A 12,485-nucleotide genomic window follows, 5' to 3' on the forward strand; every position below is an offset into this window, starting at 1 on the left:
AAAAAGGAGAATTTATTGTTATAACTTTACCTTTGAATGATTGATATGAAGGGCAAATTTAGAGAATAAATAAATTTCAAAAAAGAAAAGATTGGAAGGGTTTGAGATAGTGATTCACATGAAGAAAAAAATTGAAAAATAAACATTTTGGTCAAAAATAACTAGATGGATATTTTTAATATTTTTATACCTCTTTAGGGTATTCTAACAAAAAAGGTCTACTTACAACTATATCAAAAAATTCAAGGAAAGACCAATTGACGATGACTCAGTTGGTAGGTTCTCTCACTCGTCAAGGTAGAGACTTGGGATCAAATCCCACTGCCACCAGGCGTAGCCCCATGAAGCCAAAAAAAATCAGGAAAAGTGGTTGCAATTGCCAAACTTTAGTTGAGGTTTTAGGCGGCTACCATAAGCTTCAAGGAGGTTTCAGCCCTAATTTTATTAATGTCAGTGGTCAATTTTACAATTTTACTTCCACCTGTTACGCTAACAAAGTAGCAGCGGCAAAGCGCCGGGGGTTTTTTTATCGTAAAACAAAGTTTGGGGGCCTAAGTGTTTATTCCCCTGAGTATAGGGTCGTTTTCTGTAATATTCCTTTTTGACATGTGTAACATTAGCATTTGTGAGAATCGCCATTTCTTTCCGCTATATATAGCCCGATAACTAGGGTTTGGCATTCGCAGTCGCATACTCGCAGTACATCTCCATCCGTTGGAAAACCTCGCCGACGGAGAGAGCTCGCAATGGGGAGAAGTAAGTTAGAATATTGTTCTCGTCCTTGTGAGACTTACATACGTCTTGTGCTCTGTTTGTCCTCTGTGAATTTGTTTATGAGATTTGGATGCTTAAATTTGATAACTAGTTATTGTTCTCGATTTCTTTGTCTTTTTTGTTTTCTCTTTTGATCTGTAACTTAGCCAAAGGCTCCTCTCTGCCTGAGGTTCTACTTCTGAGTTGATTATTTTGCGGACACGCAGATTTCCATTGTTTTGGAAGTAGGTTTATATCATAGATATGATCTCTTGACTTAACGCAAAAAGAGCATAACAAATTTGTTTCTTAAGACAAAGCAGGCTTATCAAATGGGTGTCATAAGCTAAGCATTAGGCTCCCGTTATTGGGGACCTCAAAGCTTAAGATTGATGTATTTATAGTCTTAGCATGTCTTGTAGATTTGTTTTAAACTAACCATCAGGTGTTACTCTGAAGTCGGAAAGGAGTAGGAGTATTTGCTAACTTATTTTGGTAAGGTTAGCTAATGGGGTATGTAGGTTGCTTCTCACTTTACAAGGGAGATTTACTATTGCTAATATGCTAAGCATTAGTTTTTATGTGGTGTCCCTTATAAGGCTGACCATTTTGGTAATATTATTCCATGAATGTTTATGGAAGACTGCGTAGTTGGGAGAAGCAATAAAATGCACTTGACATAGAACAGTCTTTGATCTTATGTTCCATGGCATTCCTCAGATAGTCAGATGTCCTATAAGGTATATTGGGATTGTTAAGCAAGATTTTAGCAAAGTGAAGTTGAAATATCAACACAGGCTACTAGTCAGATTTTTTAATAGTGGATTGTTCTAATTTATATTTGTTATTTATTTATTTTTACTCTGGATTCCGTTAGAGTTTTTGTTACATGGAGAATGTGTAGTTGGGTGAAGTAATGCACTAGTCAGATTTTTTTAATAGTGGATTGTTCTCTAACTTATATTTGTTATTTATTTATTTTTACTCTGGATTCCGTTAGAGTTCTTGTCACATGGAGGAAGTTTGCAAATGATCAAATCATGATGGAAGCTTATCTATACTTGTATTCCTCATTTGATTTTCTTTCTTTCTTTTTTTCTCCTTTTTCAAGCTGATTACTCTACCATTTATCTTCATTGTTCTCAAGAAGAACATGATAATGTCATTTGATTTCTTTCCTTTGAGATTTTATTGACTTGAACCATGATGCTGTATCTGAGAGTATACTTGTAACATACGATCTTTGATAACTTGTTAGGAAAGACATTGTTACTTCAATATTTTATCTGCTTTGTTTTTATCTTTTCTGGTTATATATTTATTAAGCATCTATGTTGATTTTGTCAGAACATACTACAGTATTTTTTGTGTTTGCATGGAATAAATGGGTGATTGCAATTTGACAATTTGATGAGTTATCTTATGTTTGCAAATGTAGGACCAGCAAGGTGTTATCGTCAAATAAAAAACAAGCCATACCCAAAATCACGATATTGTCGTGGTGTTCCTGACCCAAAGATCAGGATCTATGACGTTGGAATGAAGAGGAAGGGAGTCGATGAGTTCCCATTCTGTGTCCACCTGGTGAGTTGGGAAAAGGAGAATGTTTCAAGTGAGGCTCTCGAGGCTGCTCGGATTGCTTGCAACAAATATATGACCAAATTTGCTGGAAAAGATGCTTTCCATTTGAGAGTCAGAGTGCATCCATTCCATGTTCTGCGTATCAACAAGATGCTTTCATGTGCTGGAGCTGATAGGCTCCAGACTGGAATGAGGGGTGCATTTGGGAAGCCACAGGGTACTTGTGCAAGAGTGAGCATTGGTCAGGTTCTCTTGTCTGTCCGCTGCAAAGATGGCAATGGCAATCATGCACAGGAGGCCCTTCGCCGTGCCAAGTTCAAGTTTCCTGGTCGCCAAAAGATCATTGTCAGCAGGAAGTGGTATGCCTTAAGTAAAATGTTATTAGGGCCTCTAAGCAATGCTAATCATTCGTGTGCACATCTACCAAAAAAATATTCATGCATACACACAAATACAATAACATGGATATCCTCCTTACGAGGTCACAAATAAAATTTCTTGAATTTGGACTTCATCCTTTATCTCAAGCCTGGAAGTTGGAAAGGAAAATGGTTAGCCTGATCAGACTCTCCAATGCCACAAATTAAATAAAAAGGTCATTTTCCAATGGTGGTCCTAACTATCTGGGGTCTTGGAGTGGGTAGACTGGATACTGTACTAACCTTTGACATTTTTTGATTGAAGTTGCGTCTCTCAGACTTGAACCTGCATTCTCACACTTGCCATCCCAAGATAAAAGAAAAGAATATAGAATACTAGGATAGTTTTATATGCACTGATCATTTTTTACCCTTTTCTTCCTCATATTTGGATAGAACGAGATTTCTGCTTATCTTCTTGGACTGCTAAATGTGAACTGTGTTCCCCTGATCCACCTAAGATAAACAAATAAAGAAAAGAAATGTAGATGGTTATTCTTTCTGTTAATCTGATCTAGAGTTGTAGTGTATTTGGCTGGGTAAGCTTTAGGTTTTCTATCTTTATTTTTCTTGTTTGGTCTCCCCATTTTCTTTGTTAGGGTTTCCTGTCCCCTCCCCCCTAGTCCAACCTTCTTTCTCAAATTTTGAAACAAAACAATAGAACTTTTGTGCATATGTTCTCTTTAAATGAATGTTTATATGAATGTGAGTTAAACCTGTGTACAATAAGCCGATGCTCTGGATTTGTTAAATGAAGGAAGCATGGTAAGGTGCACAGAGATTAAATTGATCTTCATGTTTGCTTGCTATGATGCTTTCTTGCTTTGATTTTGCAGGCCTGGATCTGATCTACATTTTCTGTTTGTTAGATTTTCTTTTAAGCTTACAAGAGAAAGAAGAAAAAAATGACCTACATGTTGATCATTTACCAGAAATTTTCAATTTTTCATATTAATTTATTAATGTAACCAAAGAGACCCCCTAGATTGTCTTGTTGGTGACCAACAGACAGTCACACCCACTTCTGGTGGGCATGGATGTGTTAATCATCAAAGTTTAGTTTTATTTCCCTCATCTTATCATTAAATGCTACCTTCTTGGGCATGAACAGCTTCTCAGAATAGAGTCAATGACAGTTTTTTTTTTCTCGCTAGTCTATGGCATTTTGGTTTTGATGCAAGTTGAGGTTTACCTTTCACCTCCTCTGTTCTCCCTTTTCCTCTTCTGATGGTAGAGTTTTCAACCTGGAAACTGGTTTGAAAAGCTCTGGTTGTGTGATAAACTTTGTCCGATTATTTGATATTACATCCTACAAAGAAAATTCTGCCTCCTTCCTTCCATGTTGCCAATCTGCGTTTTATGCCACTTATCACATGTACTTTGCATATTACATAGATTGGTTTATTGAAGTTTCTGTTGATTCAAGATTTTGTGAAATTACTGGCCTATGGTAGAAAAGGTGTGAAAAATGAATATTGATGGCAACCTGATTTGCTGCTGTTCTTGATGATTGACCAAGTCCTATCGTTAGACGCTTCAACTTTAACAAGAGTATTATGCTTTCTCATACATGAATTTCTGTAAGTTTCAGGATTAACTTTCTATGTTAATGTCCATGGTCGTTTCAGGGGTTTCACCAAGTTTAGTCGTACTGATTATCTTAAGTGGAAGTCAGAGAACCGGATTATGCCAGATGGTGTTAATGCCAAGGTCTGTTTTCTGCATCATTCTTTTTCGTTTCTTTATTTCGTCTTTTGCAATCAAGGGGATGAAATACTATTGATATCGCCTGATACAACCTTACCGGCATATCGGGCATATCGATATTTTGAACCTTGATTGCAATTGCACCACCAGTAATTGTGGTTAGTGAATGCTATTAGATGTAGTACACAGAAAGCTCTACTACAATCACCAAATGCCCCAACTTTAATCATGTAGTATTGGGTTGGGGTTATTACTTGCCTTGTTTAACATGGTTAATGGAATTTAACACTTTTGAATTGCAGCTTCTTGGTTGTCATGGACCTCTGGCGCAACGTCAACCTGGACGAGCATTTTTGCCATCAACTGCTTAGGACTTTTGAATAATTTTATTTGGTAGAAGTTTGCTCAATGGATTCATGGTTTTAATATCTCCTAGGAATTTTCCTCATGAATTGGACTTTTGAATTCTCACTTTATTACTGCATCTTGTTTTATTTGATTGGAAAGTTCGCATACATTGGATTTTCGTTCACTGTCGTGTTAGCTCTTGATTTGATCTTGTTTATGTCAGAGAATTTCATTGTCTTACCTTTCTTCTTTCATATGGCTACCTTTAATGATGCCCCATTTCCAATCGGTCTTTTGTTATTGCTATTTGCGTTTGTACACCTCTTGAAGCTGAGGTAAAACCTCGGCCTTTCACTTAATGGGAGTTTAAATCTAAAAGTGGTGAGCAATTCATGCATGTCAGATCTATTCACAAGCGGTTCCAAGGGAGATCTTGGGATCTATTCACAGACGGTTCCAACGAGCCTATACCTATGAGGCACAACTGTACTGCCCTGTATTGGGAAGTAACATCCCCGTTGTGAAATTCAGGGTGGATTGGTCAAATTGTCAAAGCTCTCCTATGGGGTATGGAGCCAAGAATCCCCCCTACCCCCTACATCTCTTTCTTATGTATCGATTATCAAGTTGCTCTTTTATTTTTAATTGGGAGCTCTTGTTTAATTCGCAAGTCGGATGCATCATGTTTCATGCATGGGTAGTGGTTTATTGTATGGAGTCTGACATCTCGTGATATGAGATATTATTTTGTTACGGGGTTTTTCATCATCTAAGGCTATTAGAGATAATACCAAAAAAAAAAAAGAAACGGCCAATGAGTCGATTTCGTGGTTTAATGACTTTAATCTGGATATAAAAATACTAGCCAAAGTCTACATTCTTCACGTTTTCATTGCTTTTGGAGGGAATATATGAAAATGCCTTTAAATTCTGGATGCAATTGATACTGCACATAAAATGAGCCGACTGTTAAAATGAAACGAGCTTGGCCTAAGTTTCGGTGTGTTCAGCTTCAGCTGGATTAAAGCACGATTTGCATAAATGTTACAACGTATATAAATATGATATAATAATGTATTAATTAATTCATAAAAAGGCTAAAAATGAATTAGAGTTTTTGGGAATCTTTTTGGTTATGTGACTATTCGTTCCCTCCCCCTTGTATTGAACAACTTGTTACCTGTTTCGGTTGTTGATTACTTTTATCTATCAAAAACTTGGCTTTAATTTAATGGTCCAATTACAACATCTGGATTTTACCAAAAAAAATTTACAACATCCTGAGGATGCCCAATGTACAACTGTAGTGTCCCATGGGTAGGTGTGGACAAGGTTCAAAATATCACAATGTATAAATCATTTGTTCTGTTTCTTTCCATATGTATCGGCCGATACAATCCCGTATCAAGGTTGTTTCGGATTTATATCAGCTGATTCGGGCCCAAAACAATCTAGTACGAGTGTGTCAATGAGCCACTTGATTTAAACCTTGGTCACTTGATTTTAACAACCACAAGTTTGCCAATGAGCCATACATATTTGTTTACTTGATTATATGGATTTTAAATTTTAAGTAAATTTTTACTTTTCTTAATGAGTGAGGTTTTTATTAATAAATGTTAGAATTAATTATTAAAATTTATATACTAATAAATATTAAGATTAATTATATTGGTTTTTGAAAATTGGCATTCACATTTTTTTATTTGTTTACATTTTAGCTATTCCATCATTTTTCAACGGTTACTAATTGTATCCCGATATGTCACACTTTATATAAACCATTAAATTGTGGTTTTTTACATTAAAATGACTTATTTACAATCACTAGTAATTAAGCACATGCATTTCACGTGAGAAATTTTTCTTCATATTAATTACTTGAATTTTAGATATATCATAGTTAAGATAGAAATTGAAAATTAAAAAAAAAAATGTAAGAATATGATTAACTCAAATATTTATTATTCAATTATGAAATCTTGTGTTTTTTTTTTTTTTTTGAAAAGTTGGATCATTGACCCACTAGACCATATGGATAAAAAATAGCATTGCTTTTGGATTATTTTAAATTAGGGAAAATTATAGTCGGAGCCGGCTATACATTTAAAATTTGGATATAAGTTGGTCCATAAACCAACAAAACCCTAACAAATGGCTTTACATTTCAAGTTATAAAAACCCTTGCCATGTCATCGGAGGGTTATGTGGCAATTGCCAACATGGGACTTGATGAAGGATGATTTGACCCAACCTATGAAATGGTGACACATAGACGCTAACTTGGCATGAGCGACAGCCCCGTTGAAGCCCGGTGCGACCAAGTGACGGGCCCACGAAGCAGTCCGCTACGTTACAGCTCACGAGGGGAGGAGTCCGCCGCGACCCAAACTCCAGGCTCCCCGTGCTACCTTTGAAGAGATACTCCGAGGCAACTGTAGCTCGTGAGCTAAAGTTATTAGCTCACCCGAGCTCCCTAGCAGACAAGTCATTCCAAGGACCAATTCCACTAAGGGTAATCCTGGAGTGTTTCAAGCTCGTCACAAAATAGCTCGCGAACGAGCCGCACTGACACTCTTCAGGAAGTTTCTGACTGACAGACCGTACCGGTCATACTGTGCCATATCCTCTACTGACGGCGCAGTCCCAGTCCTTTCAACAGTCTGCATCCACGTCTCTCAGCAGGTAAAGGCGTGCCTACCACTTTGAAAACGTGTCACTCACCTGGGCGAGGCATACGCCACAACGGCCACCTGTGCAGCCCTGGCAGGTAACGGCTGTGGCAGGAGCCCGGTGGTGGTTATGCCCGACCTAATGTGAGTGTCCCTATAAAAGCCCTCAAGGCAGAAGAGAAACTTCTTATGGAGATCCCTAATCTCTAAAGAATAGTGAGATCGCGCTATCTGCACTCTTAGCCTTCGTATCCTTCTTGCTTCTCCTTCATAGTACTAACTTAAGCATCGGAGTATCTCCGTTGGGTAAACTCCTCGGAGATTCTTCTTCTTTCTCATCTCAGGTACCTCCTAGGAGCCACGTGAGCGCCAGCTAGGAGTGACCGGATCGCGCTACATCATTTGGCGTCATCTGTGGGAAACGCTTCGAAAAGCCTTTCTCCAAACTTTCACGTCTCTTTACTCTCCAGAAACTCAACTCTCATGGCTTCCTCTAGCAACATCGGACGAAGCACGGAGATGGATAACTCTAGGGAGCAACTCTCGCTTCCTATTGTATGTATTGGACAGTTCACCGTCCCCCTCTCAGCGGACGAGATCCCTAGTTTGGATGTGCCTCTTGTAGCGGCACCCGTCGTTGCTCCACTCCCTACCGCAGTCGGAACAACCTTCACTAAACCCTCGGTTGTGCCCCCTGCGGCCAGCCCGAACCAGCTGGAAGACTTGGTGCAGTGCATGCGGGCCATGCAAGCTCAAATGCAACAGTTTCAACAGTTCCAGATCTACCAACAGCACGTGCTACACCAAGTCTCTCAGTACCAGTATCAGCAGCAATTTCCCCAGCTACCGCAACCTTAGCTTCAGCAATCGCAACTCCCTCCTCGGCACCCAGCCTCACAGCAGGCTGGGTCCCATCGCCAAGAGCACCTTCCTCGCCAAGGAAAGGCCCCCCGGAACCCTCCAAGGAGCCAGACCTCCACCCGCGGTAGACAAGAAAGGCCAGCCACTTCGGCCTCGCCACGGGAGGTCAGGTCAGAAGGACCCCAGCTCGCCAAGCCTGCATCGTCTCAGCCCTCCAAGCCTGAGGCCCCATTCTTGGAGAATCGGTTCGAGATTCTGGCCACAGGCTCTAAGCAGGATCCTTCTGTATGTGGTCATCACCAGCGACCCGAACTACTTCCTGCACACACCATACCAGACAGCACAGAGGCGAGCAGTACTAATGCCGAGCCCGCCAAGAAACTGAGACGTCGCCGCCGAGCTCGCCGGTCCGCTACCCGCAACCTGTCCGAGCTTGGAGGCAAAGGAGAAGCAAGCTCGGACGAGGTCAAGGCTCTCATCCTCTCAGTTCAATCCCCCTATCTCCCGAGCTCTTGGCAGTCCCAATGCCTAAAGATTTCAAGCTCCCCCCTCTTGACAAGTACGACGGGTCGTTCGACCCAAATGATCGCGTAGATGCCTTCCAATCGCAGATGCACCTGGCGAGAGCCAGCGAGTCGTGCATGTGTGTGGCCTTCTCTACTACTTTTAGAGGAGCAGCCCGCACGTGGTACCGGAACTTGGCACCTGGGTCGATAAGAAGTTGGGTGCAGTTCGCACAAGCCTTCGCGTCCCATTTCGTCACTAGCAAGCGGTGTCCGAGAACTGAAGAGAGTCTCCTCAACATAGTACAAAGAGAGGGAGAGTCCATCCAGGGTTACATCAAGCGGTTCAACGACGCTTGTATGCAGCGCCTAGACCCCGCCATGCGCCTCGCAGTAGCCAAAAAAGGCGTGACGCATAAGGAGTTCAAATGGCACATGGTCGTCAATCAACCAATGACCATAACCGAGTTCCTTAAGCTCGCGGACAGGTTCATAGCCACCAAGGAAGAGATCAACCAGAAGGGTGAAGGAGCACCCGAAAAGAGGAAAAGGGAAGGAGAGCCTTCCAGTCAAGCGGACAGCCGAAAGAAAAAAGATGTAGCTCGGGGGGCAAAGCCGGGACAGTTGTTCCGAGCTCCAGTAGAGGACCGAACTGATTACACCCCATTGAACGCGAAGCGGGCCGAAATCCTGATGGCGATCAAGTACGCTCCGTATGTGAAGTGGCCACCCCGTTTGAAAGGGAACCCTAGTGAAAGAAATAAGAATTTGTATTGCAGCTTTCATAGAGATCACAGTCATAGCACCGAAAATTGTAAAAACCTCCGCAACGAGATTGAAGAGCTCATTCGTCACGGGTATTTAAGAAATTTTGTACATAATAGTAGTAATAATAATAAAACAGGTCGGCAAGGGGAGCATGGCAAGGATGCTCCCGAGTCCAGCAGCAAGTCGGCCGAGCAATCACAGAGGAAGCCTCCGGAAGAGAGGCCGGTTCGGGGAACCATCCACGTTATAGTGGGAGGTTCGATCGTCGCGGGTTGCACTTCAGCAGCAGCTCGGACGTCAGTTCGCGAAGCCGCCCAGGAAGAACGGAACCCTCCGAAGCGGCCGAGGACAGGAGAGCCAATTTTCTTCACAGAAGACGACGCGCGGGGGGTCCACTACCCGCACGATGACGCACTTGTGATAAAGTTGAGGATCAACGACTTTGAGGTCAGACGTGTACTCGTCGACTCGGGCAGCTTGGCAGATATCCTCTTCAAAGTTGCGTTCGACTAGTTTCAGTTGCAGAAAAGTGACTTGAAACCGGCGGACACTCCTTTGGTGGGCTTCAGTGGAGAATAAGTCTGGCCTCTTGGGAAAATAACAGTACCTGTGAAAGTTAGCACATGGCCTTGCGTAGTCAGACTCAACCACGACTTCCTGGTGGGCGCGACCCCCTCCCCATACAATGCCATAATAGGTTGGCCGATCACCCATATCCTACGAGCGGTGGTCTCCAGTTACCATTTGGCAATGAAGTTCCCTACAGACTTCGGTGTGAGGGTAGCACGGGGCGACCAGCTCGAGTCTCGCAAGTGCTATGTCGCTGCCCTGAAGGGAAAGGCCAAGGTGGCCGACGACCTCGAACTAGAGCGGCCTATGAAGCAAGGCGAAGAACGAGCCGCACCCACGGAAGAAACGATCGCAGTTCCGACCTCAGCAACAAACCCGGCTCGGACGCTTCATATCGGCGCTTCCGTCCAGAAACCTCTACGATCCGAACTGGTAAGTTTCTTACTTCAAAATTTAGATATTTTTGCATGGTCCGCGGCAGAGATGCCGGGTATAGACCCCGACCTCATAACTCACAAACTGAATACTGATCCTATAGTTAGGCCCATTAGACAGAAGAAACGCAACCTAGCCCCGGAGCGGTGGAAAGCGGTCGACGAGGAGGTCGAGAAGCTCCTCACAGTTGACTTCATAAGAGAAGTCCATTACCCGAGCTGGGTAGCCAACCCCGTCCTAGTAAAGAAGGCCAATGGCAAGTTGCGCATGTGCGTCGACTATACCGACCTGAACCGAGCTTGCCCAAAAGACTGCTTCCTGCTCCCCAAAATTGACCGCTTGATGGACACAACCTCAGGGCATGAGTTGCTAAGTTTCTTGGACGCCTATTCGGGCTATAACCAAATCAAGATGGACCCGGCGGACGAGGAAAAGACTGCCTTCATCACGGAGTTTGGTCTGTACTGTTACAAGGTTAGGCAGGGACAACCTTTCAAAGGCTTGTAAATAAATTGTTTGCGCCATTAATCGGCAGAAAAGTAAAATGCTATGTAGACGACATGGTCGTCAAAACCCAACTCTCACATGAATTAATACAAGATTTGCATTCTGTTTTTGAAATTCCACATAAGTTTAATATGAGACTAAACCCAAACAAGTGTGTATTCGGTGTGACCTCGGGTAATTTCCTAGGATACATCGTTAACCGGCGCGGCATTGAGGCCAAACCGGACAAGATTAAGGTCATATTAGATATGAGACCACCCCGGAAGTTAAATGAGGTTCAGAGGTTGAATGGTCGTATAGCCGCCCTGAGCCGCTTCATGTCCAAGTCGACAGACCGCTGTCTGCCGTTCTTTAAGGCAATTAAAAGCAAAGGGTTCGAATGGACCCAAGACTGCCAGCTCGCGTTTGGAGAGCTCAAGAAATACCTCGCTAGTGTGTCGATCCTAACCTAGCCCGAGGAGGGCGATGTTTTGGAACTATACCTCTCAGCGAGTGACGTAGTAGTCAGTTCGGTACTAATAAAGGAAGTAGATCGGGTCCAGCAACCCATCTATTATGTTAGTAAAGTATTGCAGGGAGCAGAGACGAGATACCTGGAGATAGAAAAACTATCATATGCACTGGTAATTGCAGCTCGGAAGCTCCACCCGTACTTCCAAGCTCATATTATTATCGTCCTCACTGACAAGCCTCTGAGGCAAGTTTTACTTAAGCCCGAGGTCTTTGGTCGGTTGACGAAGTGGGCCATTGAGCTCAACGAGTACGACCTCTAGTACAAGCCGCGAACTGCCTATAAGGGTCCCGTGTGGCATCTCTCCTAGTTCGGCCAAGCCCGAGCTGGGATGAGGAGCCCTGGATCCTTCACGTAGATGGCTCCTCGAACCAGCAGGGCAGCGGAGCCAGAATAGTTCTGCACGGCCCAAGTGGCAAGAAACTGGAGTACGCGCTACGCTTCAAGTTCGCGGCATCTAACAATGAAGCGGAGTATGAGGCGTTGATAGCTGGACTAGCTCTAGCCAGAGAAGTAAAAGCCAAGCACATCATTATCTATAGCGACTCCTAGCTTGTGGTCAACCAGGTCATCGGCGAGTACGAAGCTCGCAAGCCAACCATGATCGCCTACTTAGCCAAAGTCAAAGAGGCCTTGCTCAACTTCCAGTCACACTTTATCAGGCAAATCCCAAGGTCGGAGAACGCTGAGACCGACACTCTGTCCAGATTAGCCAGTACCAGCGACATCACCATGAGAACCGTGTACATAGAGGACTTGCCTCGGCTTAGCATTCTCGGGGGGAGCAGAGGAGGTCGCTCCCGTTGTTCAAGCAGAGCCGAGCTGGATTGACCCGCTCGCGAGTTTCTTG

General features: G+C 43.0%; 1 protein-coding gene and 1 non-coding gene across 2 annotated transcripts; both read left to right on the plus strand.

The window, feature by feature from the left end:
* The first annotated feature begins 622 nt into the window (after positions 1-622).
* LOC104612975 (large ribosomal subunit protein uL16) lies at positions 623-5,048 on the plus strand. The gene is made up of 4 exons (XM_010280649.3): positions 623-756; positions 2,192-2,693; positions 4,382-4,463; positions 4,763-5,048. The coding sequence occupies exons 1-4, from the start codon at positions 747-749 to the stop codon at positions 4,829-4,831; spliced, it is 663 nt and encodes a 220-aa protein (XP_010278951.1). The 5' UTR covers positions 623-746; the 3' UTR covers positions 4,832-5,048.
* LOC148791948 (small nucleolar RNA snoR100) lies at positions 3,503-3,610 on the plus strand. Its single transcript, XR_016076990.1, has one exon. It is a non-coding gene; the product is annotated as a small nucleolar RNA snoR100 (small nucleolar RNA).
* Positions 5,049-12,485: the final 7,437 nt, after the last annotated feature.

This window comes from Nelumbo nucifera, chromosome 5, assembly GCF_055504915.1.
Source record: "Nelumbo nucifera cultivar China Antique chromosome 5, China Antique-T2T, whole genome shotgun sequence".
Taxonomy (NCBI): Eukaryota; Viridiplantae; Streptophyta; class Magnoliopsida; order Proteales; family Nelumbonaceae; genus Nelumbo; species Nelumbo nucifera.

Bases quoted from the DNA above. Each gene is read 5' to 3' on its own strand.
- LOC104612975 (XM_010280649.3), top strand. The intron at 2,694-4,381 runs GTATGCCTTAAG...TGGTCGTTTCAG, and splicing joins ATCATTGTCAGCAGGAAGTG to GGGTTTCACCAAGTTTAGTC. The intron at 4,464-4,762 runs GTCTGTTTTCTG...TTTGAATTGCAG, and splicing joins CAGATGGTGTTAATGCCAAG to CTTCTTGGTTGTCATGGACC.